This window comes from Manis javanica, chromosome 3 (assembly GCF_040802235.1).
Source record: "Manis javanica isolate MJ-LG chromosome 3, MJ_LKY, whole genome shotgun sequence".
Classification (NCBI taxonomy): domain Eukaryota; kingdom Metazoa; phylum Chordata; class Mammalia; order Pholidota; family Manidae; genus Manis; species Manis javanica.
Genome location: NC_133158.1, coordinates 77,519,810 through 77,539,756, shown reverse-complemented (window position 1 = coordinate 77,539,756; position 19,947 = coordinate 77,519,810). Strand labels below are relative to the sequence as shown.

Below are 19,947 nucleotides of genomic sequence, written 5' to 3'. Positions count from 1 at the left end.
ATTAATCTCTTAACAAGGAAGAAGTAAAAAGCAAGAGAACTAGTAAAGGAGAATCACTATTGCATTAGCTTTTATTCTATTTAGATCTCTCTAGAATGTTGATAGTTACCTCCATGGTTGTTCATGTGTCTCCTATACTCTCTCAGCTGAGTGAATTTTCTTCCACATTGCTCACACACTCGTTCCAGGTTTTGCTTTGCTCTTCCCTTTTTCCCATGGGTAGCTTTCTTTACATGCCTTCTGAACAATGCTTTTTCATAAAATTCTTTGCCACATATATTACACCTAAAATATGGGGGAAACCTAAATTATTTTCCTCTTAGCACCAGCATCTGTAAGAATTAATCCATGTGTGTATATGTATGTGTGTGTGCGTGTGTATCTCAATTAAGTTCATATCCTCCTCATATTTACCCACCTGTAAGGCTCAGTAACAGAATGAGACTTCACATGGGAATACCAATCTTTCTTCCAACTATAACACTTATCACAAAATTGGCACTGGAAAGGCTTCACACCAAGATGTTTGTTCATGTGCTGGCGAAGATCTCTAGCTTCAAAGAAACTTTTTTCACATCTGCAATAATAAAGTTCAATCACCTAACTGGATCATCTTACTCTTTTTTTTTAAAACAAGTTTCCAAGAGTTTGGTATATTCTTGGGTTTCTAGAACTCCATAAGATGATCCCACTTTAAAAGAACTTGTTAGTGCTTTGATCTTGAAATAAGGCTGCAGGGTTTTAAATTCTTTTAGCTCTCAAGCACCAGAAATATTTCAGAAAGAATCATGCAGAGTTCCCGAAGGTTATTACAGAGGCCCCTTATTTTCTGTCTCTCCACCCTTTTAAGAGACAGGCCCCCCAATATGATCCCCTTTTTCACTCTCCCATTCTGTCCATGCATTGAGAGTAGGCCTCACCCTTGACAATAGGGTGGAGAAGCTGACTCAGGCCAAGTCAATCAAAGCACAGCATTCCTTGGGATTGATTCCAATTGCTTGATTCAAGGATGACTTGACTTAACCAGATCCAATGAGAGCAAATCCCAGGGCTTTTATATAAACTATCAGAAAAGCCGCTTGACAATTTGGGGGTTGAGAGAATGTGAGGCTGAAACCATTGTTATTACCTTGTCCATATGGAGCCTCAGAGACACCAAGTATTAATGAATCTCAATCTACTTTACATTAAACCTTCAGACTCCTAGACTTTTCCTTCCATTCAGGCTAGGTTAGGTTTGCTTTTCTTTCACTTGCAACTAAAAATGCAATGATAATAAACTATCTTTGTTTCCTCCACAAAAGCAAACTGCCCAAAACTGTCAGATTTAATTTCACTGGAACTCTGGAAACAAAAGTGTACAGTGACCAGGAAAACCCTTAATCAAGAAAAAAAATTGTTGAATCTTGGTAAGAGCTTTGTGGTATTTGAACTTATGATGGCCCCATCCCCATCGTCAGCTCAGCAGCAGCCATGAAGACAAGACCCCATTCCTGCTGTGGGTTCCTACAGCCAGGGAGACTGATTCTCAAAGAACAGTGGTTGGTTGTTTTGACCTGTCTGGGAACTCCCTGAAGGATCCCCTCAAGGACTTGCCTTTATTTTACCTAGCTCTCCCAGGGCTGAGGACTGGGGAGAGGAGGAGTTTGTTGATTGTTGAAAACGCTTAAAGGCAAATATATTAGCCACTGCTGCCTGGGGGAAGGGATACTGGTTTGGTACAAACAATAAACAAACCAAAATCTTGGGAAGAAAGGCTGGGGAATAAGATGCCTTGGGGAAAAGGGGCTTTGAAAAACTCCCACATATTCCCAGGAATTGATTAGTCCACACACTTGCCTAGGACTGGGCACAGACTCAGATTAGACCTGAGAAAGACCTGAGCTCATCTCTGGCTGACTCAGTACCAACAGGAGAAGCCAAGACAATTTTACCAGCTGCCTGTTAGTGCTGAAAGCATTCTGGAATTAGACAATGGTGATGCTCGGTACCAAGAGCCACTGAATTTCACTTTGAAATTATAAATTTTAGGTTATGTGAATTTTACCTCAATTATAAAAAAGATTTCAGGAGGCTTTGAAAAATGAAGAGGGAGAAAAGAAAAGGAGTTTGAAGGAAGTAGAGACAGAAAGGGCCCAGCACTTCAGAAGAACTGCCTAAAAAGAAACTGACTAGCACCAGGGAGGGGCCCTTATTCCCTATAATCTGCATTTCCAGGTAGAACACTTGAAGAACCTCTTCTGGGTATTTTAAATGAGTGATTTGTATGGTATGTGATATCTAAATAAAACTTTTTAAAAAATCATAAATAAACAGCAACATCTATGGAAAACAGAAAAACAGACTGATTAAAACCAAGAGTAAACAAGTAATAGTTTAATATTATGTTCAAATATTTTTTTTTCAGTTTTATTGAGGTATACTTGACAAAGTTGTAAGATATTTAAAGTGTACTTTGTGATGATTTGATACATGTATACAATGTGAAAGAACTCCCATCTAATAGACATTACCTTGATACATATTTATGTTAGTAAGTAAACTGATATATATATAAATAAAATATATATGAACACTTAAGTTCTACTCTTAGCAAATTTAATTATATAACATAGTGTTACCAACTATAGTCACTACAAGTATTTTCTTTTGAAAACAAGTTTCAAACAAACCAAACAAGACCTTAAGAAAATTTGTTGATTAGTTCACCTATTAAATACTTACTGAGTACAATGATAGCCTCGAACCTCAGGCTTTGGTTGATGTTTCTTCAGGTGCTTGCTGAGTCCAGAGCCCCTGTGAAAAGACTTTCCACAAACTGAGCAAAGGTACTTGGACTCTCCTATTAAACAACAAAAAATATGTCACAAATCCAGGATCAGGTAAACAGAATGCTTTGTCGTATTTCAGAAGCTACTCTATCAAAGGAGTATGTAAGCTCTAATATTTGGCAGCCACTTTCTAAGAGTATAAAAATCCCTGTTTTTAGCCCAGATCACTAATAGCCAAAATCACTATTTCCTCTCAACTACAGTTGTGGCAAGGCTAGCTACTGCTACCCAAAGAATGTGCATGATAATCTGAATTGTAATAACACGGTTGAACATAAGCTTTAGAGCCATGTCTACCCTTCATCGGCCATTTCCACAAACTGTTTACATATGTGAAAATAAATATATGTGGACTAAATATTCTAATAAAATTACAAGCCACATACTATGTTGAGAGTTACCTCTACCTATTGCTTGACTTCTTAAAAGTATGACCATTTCTTTAGGGGCCTGGATCTAAATTACACATGATTTAATACTCAGTACACATTTTTTTTTTAACAGAGGGAAACAATGAATATTTTTATGCAAATAAGAACTCTAAGTTAGCTTTGAAAATACCTTTTAACTTAACCTATTTAAATAAAAAAAATGCATACATACCTCCATCAGTATATCAATATAATTTCTAAAATTATAGCATAACCAATATAAAAAATAGTATGTAATATGTAATTATGTTAATGCAAATTACTTGTTACCTGTGTGAATACTCATATGTTCTTGAAGACTCCGTTTGGTAACAAATGACTTAACACATAGTTCACACTGGAATTGCTTTTGTGATTGATGGAGACTTTGGTGTAATTTTAGACCATGCTTGTAGATGAAAGTCTTTCCACAGACCTAAGATAGCACAGGTGTTTTAACCAGTAAAACAGATAACTAAATAGGGGCTGTTTCTGCAGAACAAGGACAGAAAAACTAGTATGCCATTTTAAATAAAAAATTTAAATTGTAAACAAAATGACAAAAGTTGAAACATATCAGCTAATATTAGCTAGCTGACCATCTTCTGATTCAGTTCTTAAATATTGCTATTTTTCTTATATTTATACAATCACTGGAGGATCTAAAAGCAGTACAACAAGATCTGATGATGTCTTTGTGATTTTTGTTAACAGTACACCTTATATTAAAAGATAGTTTAGTGAAGAAAAGATACTCATTTCCTGCTATACCATCTAGAAGAGGGCTTCTCACACTCTCCGATTAAGAACCAGTCTTTTTTCTTTCTCCAATCCATATTTTGCTAAACACAATAAAAATGTCACAACAGTGACAAACTGCCATGATAGTTTCTAAATGCTTACTATCCACTCTGTATTTATTTCCCATGGACCACACATTTTGAGTAATGCCCTTATACCACAAAACCAGAGGCCCAGTTAATACTTAGTTTTTTATGTGAATAAAATGACACTTAGGGGACAGTAGGACAATGAGTGACAGTATAAATAAAACACAGCTGACCATATGCTGATAACTTCTAAAGTTGGATAAAGGGCACATGGGGCTCTATTTTATTCTATTCTCACATAATAAAAAGAGAGGGAGAGAAAAACATTAAAAATCTCATTGGAAAAAAAAATTTCCTGGATTCCAAACTGTTTATTAATAAAAACAGTGGTTCATGCTTAAATGAAAAGCTACAAATGCTACTAATTTTCAGTATTCCAAAGAGCCCAAAGCTGGCTAATCACAGGATTCTTCAACCAAGACTCAGATTTTGGCACTGAAGTGACCTCAGTCCTCAGCTCTAGAGAAGGACACATAGCTTAGGCAGGACTTTTGCTAAAGAGATGTGTTTAAGCCACATGTTCCTTTCCAGTCCAGGTAGGTCCTATTGAAAATTAAAGGATGACTGGATGATGAATTGGTTACTCTCGCCCAGTATATCCTCTGAATCCTGGTTAAGTTTCTCAAACACCCTAAATAGAGTCATTTCAAATTACAACAAATGAAACAGCAAAGTAAAGAACACAACTGGGAATCACCCTTGAACCAGACCACAAACTGGGTGTCAGAAGCCCTGGTGACACTTTACAAGAGTGAGGGTGACTTCGGAATCAACCAGTCTCATTACAAGTTCCAATCTTCTTTTTATAACAAAATAAACATATGGCTTTACCTGGCATGCATGTGGCTTCACACCTGTATGCTTTAACATATGTATTCGAAGAGAATACAATTTAGGTAATGTCCTTCCACATATAGAACATATAAATTCTCGTTTGGTTCTGCCCTTCTCAGTTGATGTTCCTGATGCCTCATTAGACATGGAATTGGAAGAGGATGAAGTGGGTGCATCCTTTCTGGCATGTCGAATAAGGTGTGCTCTCAAGGAGGCACTGTACTGAAATTGTTTCTTACACAGCTAAAAGAAAAAGTAGACAAAATTCTTTCTAAATTTAATTCTGTTACAAATGTTAAGTAAAACCTGACTATTATTTCAGCTTCACATTTCTTTGTTACAATTACATAAATCAATAAACTAATATAATGTGTATACTATATAACATGCTAGGTACCAGATTATAAAGACCAAAGGCGAAGACCCAGTCCCTATTCTGCAGAGGTTTATAATCTAACCACAGAAGAGGGGAAGTCTCAAGATGGCAGAGTCCGAAGGCAAGGCAGAAACCTACACACACACACACACACACACACAAAAAAAATACAACTAGACCTGAAAATTAACTGGAGACTACAAAACACACCATCTACACCTGGGGAAGAAAAGAAGATGACACAGGAAAGGGGAAAGCGGCAGAGCCATGACCAAGTAGGACCCCAGCCCACAGGAGTGCGGAAGAGAAACGAAGTGGTGGGGTTATAGGTACACAGGAACACAGCACACCTGACCCTGGAGATCTGCTCTGGGAACACAAGTCCACATTGCATTACGCTCTGGTAATTAGCAGGACTGGACACTACAGACAGCTGGAACACTAGGAAGCTAAGAAACCAGCTGGCTGTGGAAGACAGGCACACTCTGTTGGTCCCACTGAGACCCAACACAGGGGCAGCAGTTTGAAAGACTTGCCAGCAGTGGGAGGGGAACCAGAGAGGGTAGGGTTGGACAGAGCTATATCAGCAGCAGAAAAGGGCAGGTGGATGATACCTCCCCAGTCCAGCTGGTTGAGCACTCTCAGGAGCCCCAGGTGCTCCATACTCCTCAGTGGTGGAAGCGTCTGTGGAACTCAATGCTGCAGCACAACAAGCTGCCTCCACTGCTTTGCACCCAAGAAGCCTGCAGGCCCTTGCACTGCACCACTCACTGCCATTGTGGAGCACCCAGGGCTCAGCAACAGGGTGAAAGCCTGTGAACCCCGCCATAATGCAACTTGCCCTGCCACTTCACTGTCCACCCTGTTACCCAACAGCCCCACCACCACTGCAAGGCAGGCAGGGGGTGGCCCTGCCCATAATGATCCCAGCAGAAACCACTGCTCTGATTATATAGGTCCAGCTGAGGCAAACCACCAGCCTCAGCAGATGGAGATAAAACCACTGTGAGTAGAAAGACAGAAAAGTGACCCTGCCTGTTGCCCATTAACAGCATCTGGGTATCCACTGCAAAGGAGAACCAGGCATGGGAAAGAAGAGCCCTGAGCTTCTAGGCACCCAGGACACCTTCTTCATAAAGCCATTACTCTCATGATCAGGAAGCACAGCAGATCCATGTAATACAAAGGAAGACTATATAGAAAATACAAGAAAGTATAATACAAAATACACAGAAACCCTGACAAAATGAGGAGGCAGAAGAATATGTTCCAAATAAAACTATAGGATAAGATACCAGAAAGAAGGATAAATGAAATGGAGATCACCAATCTTCACAGTAAAAGTCATAAATATGCTCACTGATCTGCAGAAATGAATTAAAGAACTCAGGGAAGACTTAGAGATATAAGAGTTGAAGAATACAGTAACTGAAATGACACACACAATAGAGGGAATAAATAACAGATTGATGCAAGTAGAGAAGACAGTAAATGAGATGGAAATTAGAGAACAGGAAAACAATGAAGTTGAGGAGCAGAGAGAAAAAAGGATCTCTAGGAATGAATGGTAAAGAGAGCTGTGTGACCAATCCAAATGAAACAATATTTGCATAATAAGGGTACCAGAAGGAGAAGAGAGAAACAAAGGGATAGAAAGTCTCCTTGAGGAAATAATAGTTGAAAACTTCCCCAGTCTCAGAAAGGATAAAGACATTCAGGTCATGGAAGCACAAAGAGCCTCTAACAAAAGGAACCCCAGGAAGATAAAACCAAGACATATAATAATTAAAACGGCTAAGATTAAGGATAAGGAGAGAGTACTGAAAGGACTCAGAGAAAGAGAAAAAATTACTTATAAGGGAAATCCCATCAGGCTATCAGCAGACTCCTCAGCAGAAACTTCACAGGCCAGAAGGGAGCAACATAGAATATTTAATGTACTGAGACAGAAGGACCTTCAACCAAGAATCTTCTACCCAAAAATATTATCATTTAAATTTGGAGCAGGGATTTAACAATCTCCAGACAAACAAAGGCTCAAAGAATTTGTAACAAAACCACCATTAAAGGATATGTTAATGAAACTGCTGTAGATGGAAACGTTCCTAAGGCTAAATAGTTTTGATTATGACATCTAATACATAAAGTGTTGAGGAGGAGGAGGAAGAAAAAAGTACTTTTAGATTGTGTTTGAAATAGAGCAATCAGCAACTTAATATAGACTGTTATATAGTTAGGAAGCTATCCGTGAACCTTTGGAAATCACAAACCTACAGGCTATAATAAATACACAAAAAAAATGAAAAAAGAGGAATCTAATCACAACACTAAAGAAAACCATTAAATAACAAGAGACGAGTATAAGAGAGGAAGAAAACAACAAAAGGAGCTATAAAAACAAACAGAAAACAATTAATAAAATGGCAATGAGTACATATCAATTAATAGTTACCTTAAATTATAATGGACTGAATGTACCAATCAAAAGACACAGAATGGATAAAGGAACAAGACCCTATATGCTGCATACAGGAGACTCAGTTCAGACCCCAAAACATACACAGGTTTAAAGTAAAGGGATGGAAGAAGATATTTGATACAAACAATAGGGAGAATAAAGCAGGAATAGCAGTACTTATATTAGACAAAATAGATTTCAAAACAAAGAAAGTAACAAGAGACAAAGAAGGACATTACATAATGATAAAGGGGTCAGTCCCACTAGAGGATATAACCATTGTAAATATCTATGCACCCAACACTGGTACACTTAAATATGTAAAATAAATACTAAAAAAATTAAAGGGGGAAATAGATTACAATACATTCATTGTAGGAGACTTTAACACACCACTCACATCAATAGCCAGATCAACCAGAAAGAAAATAAATAAAAGTCACACTAAATACATTAGATTGGATGGACTTAGCAGACATCTATAGAATATTCCACCCAAAAGAGCAGGATACACATTTTTCTCAAGTGTACATGGAATGTTCTCCAGAAGAGATCACATACTAGGCCACAAGAAGAGTCTCAATAAATTCAAAATGACTGAAATTGTATCAAGCAGCTTCTCAGACCACAATGGTGTAAGCTAGAAATAAATTACACAAAGAAAACAAAAAAGACCACAAACACATGGAGGCTAAACAACATGGTTCTAAATAATCAAAGGATCAATGAACAAATTAAAACAGAAATAAAGCAATATATGGGAGACAAAACAAAAATACAACAGTCCAATATTTGTTGGACACTGCAAAGGCCATTCTAATAGGGAAGTATATAGCAATACAAGCCCACCTCAAGAAACAAGAACAATTCCACATAAACAGTCTAAACTCACAATTAAAGAAACTAGAAAAAGAAAACAAATAAAGTCCAAAGTTAGTAGAAGGAGAGACATAATAAAGGTCAGAGCAGAAATAAATAATACAAGGAAGAATAAAACAATAGAAAAAAATGAAACAAAGAGATGGTTTTTTGAGACAATAAATAAAATAACACTAAGCCAGAATTATCAAGAAAAAAAAGGGAGTACACAAACAAAATAAGAAACAAAGAAGGAATAGTCACAACAGACATCACAGATATACAAAGATTTATTAGAGAATAGTATGAAAAATTGTATGCCAATAAATTGGACAAATTAGAAGACATGGACAACTTCCTAGAAAAATACAACCTTCCAATACTGACCCAGGAAGAAACAGAAAATCTGAACAGACCAATTATTATCAATGAAATTGAACTGGTAATCAAAAAACTCCCCCCCAAAAAACAAATTCCAAGTCCAGATAGCTTCACAGCTGAATTCTACCAAACATTTAAAGAAGAGCTAACACCCATCCTTAAAGTAGTCCAAAAAGTAGATGAAGGAATACTTCCAAACTCATTCTATGAGGCCATCATCACTCTGATACCAAAACCAGGCAAAGACACTATAAAAGAAGAAAATTATAGACTAATATTCCTAATGAACACAAAGACAACAATCCTCAACAAATTATTAGCAAACTGAATTAAAAAATACATAAAAGGACCATTCATCATGACCAAGTTGGATTTATTTCAGGGATGCAAGGATGGTATATTTGTAAATTAATCAGTATCATACAACGTATTAACAAAAAGGATAAAAATCAGATGATCATCTCAACAGATGTTGAAAAAGCATTTGACAAAATTCATTATCCATTCATGATAAAAACTCTCAACAAACGGCATTTAGGGTACGTATCTCAACATAATAAAGGCCATATATGACAAACCCTCAGCGAACATCACACTTCATGGTGAAAAGCTGAAAGCTTTTCCTCTAAGATCAGGAACAAGACAAAGATGTTCACTCTCAATGCTTTTATTCAACATAGTACAGAGGTCCTAGTTACGACAACCAGACAACACAAAGAGATAAAAGGCATCTAAATTGGTAAGGAAGTAATTAAACTGTCAGTATTTGCAGATGGCATATTATATAGAGAAAACCCTAAAGACTCAACCAAAAAGCTATAAGCACTAAAAACTGGATTCAGCAAAGTTGCAGGATACAAAATTAATACACAGAAATCTGTTGCATTCCTATATACTAACAATGGACTAGCAGAAAGAGAAATCAGGAAAACAATTCCATTTACAATTACATCAAAAAGAATAAAATTCCTAGAATAAACTTAACCAAGAAAGTGAAAGACCTATATTTTGAAAACTGTAAGAGACTCATGACAGAAATTACAGAAGACACAAATAAGTGAAAATCTATTCCATGCTCACAGATAGGAAGAATTAATATTGTCAAAATAACCATTCTGTTGAAAGCAATTTACAGATTCAATGCAATCCCTAGCAAAATTCCAACAGCATTTTCAATGAATTAGAACAAATAGTTCTAAAATTTATGCAGAACAACAAAAGACCCCAAATAGCCACAGCAATTCTGAGAAAGAAGAACAAAGCTGGGGGGTTACACTGACTTCAAGCTCCACTACAAAGCTACAGTAATCAAAACAATTAAGTCCTGGCACAAGAACAGACCCAGAGATCAATGGAACAGAATAGACAGCCCAGATATAAACCCATGCAATGAGATAGCACATCACACCAGTCAGAATGGCCACTATCTAAAAGACAAAAGTGTTGGCAAGGATGTGGAGAAAAGTGAACCCTCCTACACTGCTGGTAAGAAAATGAATAGGTGCAGCCACTGTGGAAAGCAATATGGAGTTTTCCTCAAAAAACGAAAAATACAAATACCATTCGACTCAGGAATTCCACATCTAGGAATTTACCCAAAGAAAACAAAACAAAAAAAACCTTTATCTGAAAAGATGTATGCACTTCTATGTTTATCATTGCATTACTTACAATAGCCAAGATACAGAAGCAATCTAAGTGTCCATCAATAGATAAACGGATAAAGATGTGGTATGTGTACACAATGAAATATTATTCAACCATAAAAAGAAAAGAAATTCTGCCATTTGTGACAACATAGATGGACCTAAAGGGTATTATGCTCAGTGAAATAAATCAGGTGAAAAAAGATGAATACCATATAATTTCACTTATTTGTGGAAAATAAATACAAAGCAAAACAAAATGAAAACAGCAGCAGACTCATAGACACTGAGAAAGGGCTGGTGGTTACCATGGGGGAGGGGTAAGGGGGATAAAGGGGCACAAAAATTCTCAATCATAATGTAGGCTGGTCATAGGAATAGTAGTTCAGCATGGAAAATATAGCCAATGATTCTGTAATATCTTCCTATGTTGACAGATAGTAACTGTACTAGTGGGGGTGAGGATTTAATAATGTGAGTAACTATTAAACCACTGTGTTGTATACTTGAAACTTAAGTAAGACTATGTATCAATAAAAAAAATCCAACCACAGAAACAGGATTTATATGTAAAAAAGGTAAAATATTTAAGAAGAGGAAATAACCTAGGCAATATGGCATCACTGAGATAGCTAGGTCTGTCTTGAAGGAACGGCATGACACAAAGATAGAAGAATGCGGCCATATAAGTACTAATAGTTTTTAGGCGGAGCAAAAATAGGAGTTGGAAAAAATAGAAAAAAATAAAACTGTGATGTGCTTCAATTTTATTGTTTAATTGTTAGATATTCATGAAAGCTTTCATTCTTTAATACCAGTTATGTATTGCTATCTATAAAGTTATTATTTTTTAAAATAAAACTCATCATAACAATGAAGTAAAATTGAAGGAACAAATCAGCAGCAGACTCACAAACTCCAAGAAGGGATTAGCAGTTACCACTGGGGAGGGGTTCGGGCAGGGTGGGTGGGGAGGGAGGGTGAAGGGGATTGAAGGGAATTATGATTAGTACACATGGTGTGGGGGGATCATGGGGAAAACAGTGTAGCACACAGAAGCAAAGTAGTGACTACACTGACAGACAGTGACTGCAATGGGGCATGGCAGTGGCGGGGGTGGGCTTGATAATATGAGTGAATATTGTAACCATTGTTTTTCATGTGAAATCTTCATAAGAGTGTATATCAATAATACCTTAATAAAAAAAATTGTAATAAATATAAGTAAATAAAACTCATTGCTTGGTCTACCTATGCCACTTTTTTTTAATTCGTTCATGATGATTATCTTTGTAACTCTAAGTAAAATGAATGGGTAATGAACCTCCTTTACCCCTCTGCTCTCTACACATACCCAAATGCCTCCCTTTACCCTGTATTCTCAATATAGCTGTATCTTAATTTTGATTGTATCCATTTCAGTGTACACATTATTTGGATGATATAAAATTACTACAGCTGGGCCACATAGTAGTACACTATTTCTTTTTATTTTGTTTTGTTTATTTCTTTTGTATTTACTGCTAATTTATCACCAAACTTTCCTCAGCTATCTACTGAGAGAAGATTTAAACCACATCACTTTATGGGAGATCTCTGTCGAACAAAGCATAATGTCCTGTTTCAGCCTGGGCTGTTTGTTTCTTACGCTCGGACTCAGCAGAATTGGATCCCATGTTTCTGGTTTACCATGTCTTTGTTCATTTTAGTGGACACCTCTGCCAATAGCTTCCTGAGAAGCTCCTGCCAGTAGCTTGTATTCAGACATGCAAGGTAAAACTTCTGAGACTGTGCATGTCTGAAAATGTTATTTTACCATCACAAATTAGCTTGGCTAGCTATAGATTCTAAGTTAGAAATCATTTCTCTTTATCATTTTAAATACATAGTGCCTTTATCTCCTAAGCTTCTATTGTTGCTGCTGAAAAGCCAAAGCCGTTCTGACCCTTATCCTTTCTATGAAACTGACCATCTTTTTCACAATTGTAATTTATGAGATTTTTCTGTTGGTCCGTTGATTCTGAAATTTCATAATGTATCTTGATATAGATTTGTTTTCATCCACAATTCTGGGCATTCAACATGCCCTTTTAACATTTAAACTTCTATTCTTAACTTCTGAAATTTTTCTTTATTGCATCAATGATTTCTTTCTTTCCATGTTCTCTGTTTGGAATTATCTGGATATAAGGTATCCTATACTGATTCTCTAAATTTCTTTCACTCCCATTTTCTAACTTGTCTTTTTGCTTTTTCTGAGAGATTTAGTAAGTTGTATGTCCTGACTTTTCTGAGATTTTTATATTTATTACTATATATTTTATTCCTCAATAGCACTTCTGTTTTCATTAATGTGCCCTGTAAAAACAAAATACCTGGTTATTGTTTCACTGATGTAACTTTTTCATTTACCACTGATATAAATCATACTTGGTGTTTTTTTCTTTTCTTTTTTTTAAGTTTTCTTCTCTCCACAGAATCCTGAATTCCTCAAAGTTGCCTTTTATCTTGAAATATTTATCATGCGTCTTGATGATGCCTGATGTATATTCATATTTCAGAATAAGATGTTAAAAAAAGAACTGGAATTTCTATGTAAGTCTAGGAGTGGGATGTCAACCACAGGCTTTATTGTCAGCATTATCTTTAGGACTTTTGTTATTGGGCTTTGGATTTCTTGTCTCTAAGAAGTCTTTTTGCTTTTGGGTTTAAGGATGTGGCTGATAACATCTTGGGACTTGAGTAGGGAAAAGAGAACTTGAAAGGATTCGTTACTTAGTATGTAAGCTTTTACTTTTCCCTGTTTGGGACATAGTACATTTACCCACCCTGTAGACAGCACTCCCCAGAGCAGTTATGGTTTTATCTTCTCCAGAAGGTAAAAAATAGATCTTTGGCTGAGGCATAGTGATGGTAATTTAACTGCTTATTAAAAAGACTTTCTAACAACCAAACATACCTCTACTTTCAAGGTAGCTAGTAACACTAATTCCTGAGCCATTTGGTAGTTCTGTAATACAATTTGGATTGAGTCATAGATAGCTTTCCCCACTGAAAGCTTGGGATGAACCCTTTCAGTTCTGCTAAATCAGTTATTCCATTTATCAGAATCCAGAATTTAGTTACTACAGTTTCCTCTCCTGTTTTCTTTGCCTTTTTATGAGCTTGTATTTTTTAAATGATAATTTTACTGCTGTCTTAGTAGGGTATCAGGAAGCGGCAGAGGTACATCACTGAACTTTCTTTTTTGTCAAGAAAATGCCATGCATATAAATCAGAGGGTAACTCTTATAGCAATATAATGGAGACAGAGAGACTACAAATGGTAGGATTTAACAAGGAAGCAGTAAGTTGGATTCTATTTATCATAAAGTTAGAGTAGTCTTCAATTAGTTTACCAGATACTTACCGGGCATTTGTAATCTCTAGCTCTTTCATGTTTCATTGTGTGCATTATAAGGGCATACCGTCTCTGAAAAACCATGCCACATTCCCTACATTTATGAGACGCTGCTTCTTCAGTATTCTCTTTAGCATCTCTTTTTGGCTGTTTCATCTTTTTTCCTCTTTGAACTAATTTCTGGGCCACCTAGTTAAGGAATAGAAAACCCAACCTAAGTGAATATATTCACTTTGATTTTTAGTCATGAGCCATGTTGTAAATATTTCCAATTCACATAATCATATTAATATTGGTATTTAAAACAAGTCATTTCCCTGTACCTACTGCCCTTCCTCCCCAAAGAATTTCCACCATAGGCATAAGTTAATAGAATGCTTTCAACTTAAAGCTAAAACTACAAAGGTCAACTCTTTTTCATTATACCTGTTGAACTGCTGACTTGGGAATGGCTTTCCGCTTCTGCAACTTTTTCTCCATTCCTTTGTGCAGTCGGATATATCCTCCTTCATTAACAGAACGCTGCCGAAGCCTGCTTTTGTAAGTATCATCATCTGGGCCAGAGTCTGTCTTTGCTGTTGGTACAACTAGATTCTCCTGGTCTTTTAAAGACTTGCTAAAGTTCTGCCCATACTCTGGAATGTCTTCAGCACAGATATCCTCGGTTGACGTATCATGTTCCATATCACCGTTTTCTGGAGAGCTAATGATTACATTCTCTTTTGAAAGTTTAGGATGAATATTAGAAACTATGCTATCTTGTCTGCTGCTTAAAGTTTCTAGTTCTGTCTGGTTGTCTTTTGTCACTAAATCAACAGACTCCATTTCTGGATGAGAATCAGTTATACAGCCTCCAGGTGATGCAGCAGCTTCAGTCTCTGAAGAAATCTGGGGCTCAGACCGCCGTTCCAACTCTCCATTCTGCTCAGCTTCTGGCAAGTCTCCATTCACCAGTAAAAAAATTTCACAGTCCCCAAGTTCAGTTGATAAAGTTGTGGTTCCCTCATTGCTAGCCACAGGAGGTGCTGGACCTACATTCTGTCCTGGTAAGTCCTGGGTAGATGCAACTGTTTGTACTTCACCCTTCTTATATACTGTTAACTGCTTCTCTTCCATTAGTTTATGTACACTTTCACAGATTTCTAAAACTTCTGACATGAAAAGATGGCGAGCCAAGATGGCCACATCAGCCATGCTACAAAAATCAAAACTTAGCACAGAAGTATAGGCAAATTCCAGTAAGGGAAGGAAGCTTGCCTTACAAAAACCTATATGAAACAAGAAAGATGGGGACAAAAAGTCAGATTACAACCAAAACACCTTATAAGAACAATTAACATGTGATTATGACAATATATAATAGACTGTAAAGGCAAATATGACCATTTTTCCTACAATAACACACCCTGGAGTTGTTTTGTGTTCTCGTTGTTTATTAAGCCTTGACTAACTCACTTCTATGAGCTCAGTGTCTCAATACCTAAAATAGAAAATAATATCAAACTTACTACCTCAAAGAGTTGTTGTAAGGCAGTCACTTTCAAACTGTACTCCTTAGAACCCCGGGGGTTCCTCAAATTCCCCTCAAGAAACAGCTGCTGGAGAATGGAGGGTAAAAAAAGAGAGGGAGGCAGGTGAGTAGGCAGGGTTCAACCAACCTGTCCCCTAACTTCACTTCAGTAAATATAGTTTTCTCTTTAATAGAAGTCCATACGAAAATTTGAATGTGAACAAAGGGTTCTAATACTAAAAATTTTAAAACAAAGTCTAAGGCATGGGGTCAGCAAAATTTTTCTGTTAACAATCAGATAATAACTACTGAAGGCCATAATGTGTTTGTTGCAACTACTCAACACTGCCACTGTAGCTGGAAAGAGCAGCCATAGATAATACATCAACAAGTGAGTGGCTGGTTCCAATATGGCTTTATTTACAAAAAGGGAGGGAATGAAAAATTGGCTTTTGGCTATAGTTGCCTAACCCTGGTCTAAGGAATGAAATAATTACTATACACATAAGTATTACATTCTTATTTTATATGAGAAAGAAAGATCATTTCCTTCCTAAATTCTCAGTACTTCACTTTCAAAAACCATTTTTAACATTCATATGATTCAAAAATCAGATTACACAATGATAAATCCAACTCCATCTCCATAATCAGTATGATTAAGAATTTACATAGTTTCCTAGGGTCTCTTTATACAGTCAAGTAAATATCCCTATTCCCCTTTTTTATAGTAGGTGTCATATTATACATACTGTTCTGTGTCTTGCTTTTCTCATCTATAATTTATCTTTATTAAAACACAGAAAGCCAAAGTAATCTTTTAAAAATTCATATTCGCTGTGTTTTTCAGTTTTGACTCAAGTTAAATAAAATGTAGTCCTTTTGCAAAAGGAAATGGACAAATATACAGGCAAGTCTTAAACTGTTATATATATTACGGGTCAGAGTGAAAACTGTGGGGATTACATATCAAGATTATCACCATGGCTAATTTGGCCATTCCTAGGAAAGCTGATGATTAAATAGGCTAAAGCCATATTAATCCTGCTATAAATTACAAAGTTAAATAAGCTTGAGTTAAGTAAGAATATTCTTAAAAATACAAAACAAAACATGCCAATGCAATGATGTATTTTGGTCTTTTACCTAGTATCTTTTTAATTTCTAAGTTTGAAGTTACTAAGAAAAATTTCCTATGAAGAATTAACATTTTCCACCATTTTTTCAAAAATACAAGTCTATGTTTACTGTAAAATACTCTCAAACACAAAAGAAAATAAAAACCACTCATAATCCTACTGCCAAGAGATAACAGGCAGGTAATTTTGATATTCTGTTTATACCTCTAGCCACATTACATATACACATATATACACTCTGTAAAATATTTTAATCAAATTGAAATAAGTTTGCAAGAGGAGAAAGCTCTGGAGATATTTAACACAACAATGTGAATACGGCTAACACTATATGAACTGTATACTTACAAATCATTAAGAATGTACATGTTTTTTTACCAAAAATAAAAAAAATTTTTTTTAAAAGGGCAGTGGTTACAAATAGAAAAATTATGACATCCACATCTACCAGTATGGCAGACTGAGGTACCCTGACTGACCCACTTAATTAAAACAAAAGCAAAAACACTTGAAAAAATATTTTAAAATATTACTTAAAAAATACTTAGTGCCACATCACCAGGCAGAAAAGGTAGAGAAATCTCTGAGTAGTCATGACCACAAGCCAGGTTTAATTTGGTAGGTTTTTAAATTGAATATACAGTACTTTGGTAGTCAAAAAACTTCAAGATGCAAATTTAAAGTGGTCCCAGACTGGTAATGCCTTCAGCATCTGAAAAATCAAATGCTTTCTCTGTAGAAAAGACCTTCAACCCAAAACTGAAATATTTCCCACAAAGTTCTAAGAAATATGAAACCACTGTATGTAAATTAAAAAAAAAAAAAACATGAACAAGGCACCATGAAAAAGAGCTAGCAGAAATATCAGTATGAATCAAACCAGCAAAGATATTAAGTATTGCTATAATAAGGTACAGAAAATAAAGGGTGGCATAATACCAGTAAAGAGCAAAAGGTCATAAAAAGTGGCCTGCTAAAAGAGACATTTGAAATAGAACTGGATTAAAAACAAAATATAGAAATACTTTGTTTAAAGAGACATCCCAAACATAAAGATACAAAAAAAGCTGAAAAATAAAACATGAAAGAAAGATATCCTGGGCAAATAGTAATGAAAATATTGTTTACACGGCTAAAAAATATTTACAACAGTATGTAAAGAGAAAAATAAAAAATACTGTTTACAATAGTATCCAAATAGACTTTAAGGGTGAAAAGCATCACTAAAAATAAAAAGGATCTCTACGTAATGATATAAGGATATTTTACCATAAAGCCAAAATTTTAAACTTTTATCCACCTAATAACATGGCCTCAAGACACATAAAACAAAAACTGAAGAAACTCAATCAGAAATCGACAAATGAATCACACTAGTTAATATTCTAAAACACCTGTGTCCACCAATTGATCAACAGAAAAAAATCAGTAAATAAAAAATTAACAATTATTGCACCACTCAAGCAAAATGAAACTTATAAAAATAAACCACATACAGTGTTAAAAAGCAAGTGTCAACAAATCTTCAGTATTAAAGGGAAATTTATAGCTAGAATTCTTAAACTAGGAAACTAGAAAGGAATTAATGGGCTAAGTATCATACTTAAAAACAAACAAGAGACAGTATCTATACCCAAACAGAATAAAAAAGAATATAATAAAAAGCAGATATTATTTTTAAAAATTAATAAATAATGATTCTTTGAAAGGACCATTAAGAAAAAATAGTCAAAATCTGATAAGAGGCAAAAAGGATTATCAAAGTGTTCTTTAAGAGCAGTGCTTAGTATGCACCACAGACTGATTGATACTGACCGGGCTATTTTACAACTCCATGAAAATTAACTTACAGAAAAATGATAGCAAATGGTGAAAGACTGAGATGCTATTTCTATCAGCATAGGAAGGAACCCCAAAACTTGCGGTTTATTTCCCTGTAGGATGTTAACCAGTTTTTCACCTTTTAGCAAATTCATTTCAACATTCCATTGGCTGAAAATTATATATACAAATCTTTTCTTCAAAATTCTATTAGAGGCAATTTTAACATCTTCCTAGTTTCCTCAATTAATTATATTAAAATCTTGGGACTGTAGGGATAGGGCATAGAGATAAGGAAAGTTTTACTGCAAAAAGCCAGATAAGCAAATGTTTTAGGCTTTGTGGGTCACTGGTTTATGCAGCAACTATTGGATTCTACCCTTGTAAGCTCAAAAGCAGCCACAGACAGTATCTAAATGATGGGTGTGGCTGTCTGCCATTTGAACTTTATTTACAAAAACAGGCAGCAGATTTAACTCTGAAACGGGTTTGCCAACTCCTGCTTTAGTAGGAATGAAAATAAAAGTCAGTAAACCTCTAGTAAGAAAAATTTTAAAATAAGAGAAAAAGGCACAAGTAACTAATACCAAAGAATGAAACATACCTCTATAGTCACTTGAAACATTTAGAAGAAAATATTATTAAAAATGTGCCAATAAACTTGAAAATTTAAATGAAATGAAAAAATTCTGGAAAAACATAGCTTTCTATAAATTACTCAAGATGAAATAGAAAACCTGAATAATTACCTAACCATTAAAACTTGTCAAATTAGTAGTTAAAAATCTTTCCACAGAGTCCACTAAAGGCCCAGTCAATTTTAGCCACCCTTCTACTGAACATTCAATAAATAAGTAATTCTAATCTCATAGTAACTATTTCATAAATAATTCTAATCTCATAGTAACTACTTCAGTGTACACAGAAATTGGAAGACACATTTTATAACCATTTATACAAAAAGTGATATATATATATCATGACTAAACCGTATTACACAAATGAAAAACTGACTTAACTTTAGAAAAATCAATCAATTTTCCACATTAACAGAATAGGAAGTATAAAAATGGTCTCAGTAAACACAAGAAAAGTATGTGATATGTCAACACTGCTGGAGGAGATCATCAAGATGTGACCACCAGCTGAGTTGGACAGGCAATCAGAAGCTCTCCACCTCTCTTCCCTGTCCTTGGAATATGTGTGCCACTTGCCTTCCCTGTTCCCAGAAGCTCCTCCAGTGATACAGTCTTGATACAGAAATATGGTGTTGAAGCTAACTGGACTGGGTACATGACTGAACACAGATAAGGCCTCCTATGCATGTGACTGAACCCAGGTAAGGCTTCTATATAAACTTTTAAGATTGTGATGGGCAGGTGCAGAGATTTAC

At 35.6% G+C, this 19,947-nt stretch overlaps 1 protein-coding gene across 1 annotated transcript in view; it reads right to left on the bottom strand.

The window, feature by feature from the left end:
• The window catches only part of ZBTB11 (zinc finger and BTB domain containing 11), a 35,854-nt gene that overhangs the window by 2,580 nt on the left and 13,327 nt on the right, over positions 1-19,947 (bottom strand). Inside the window, exons 4-10 of the mRNA XM_017676200.3 lie at positions 14,511-15,352; positions 14,094-14,273; positions 4,963-5,208; positions 3,533-3,677; positions 2,725-2,842; positions 419-577; positions 110-285 (exon numbers count right to left, since the gene is read on the bottom strand). Of these exons, the coding sequence (XP_017531689.3) occupies positions 110-285; positions 419-577; positions 2,725-2,842; positions 3,533-3,677; positions 4,963-5,208; positions 14,094-14,273; positions 14,511-15,352 (1,866 nt within the window). The remainder of the gene's footprint in view (positions 1-109; positions 286-418; positions 578-2,724; positions 2,843-3,532; positions 3,678-4,962; positions 5,209-14,093; positions 14,274-14,510; positions 15,353-19,947) is intronic.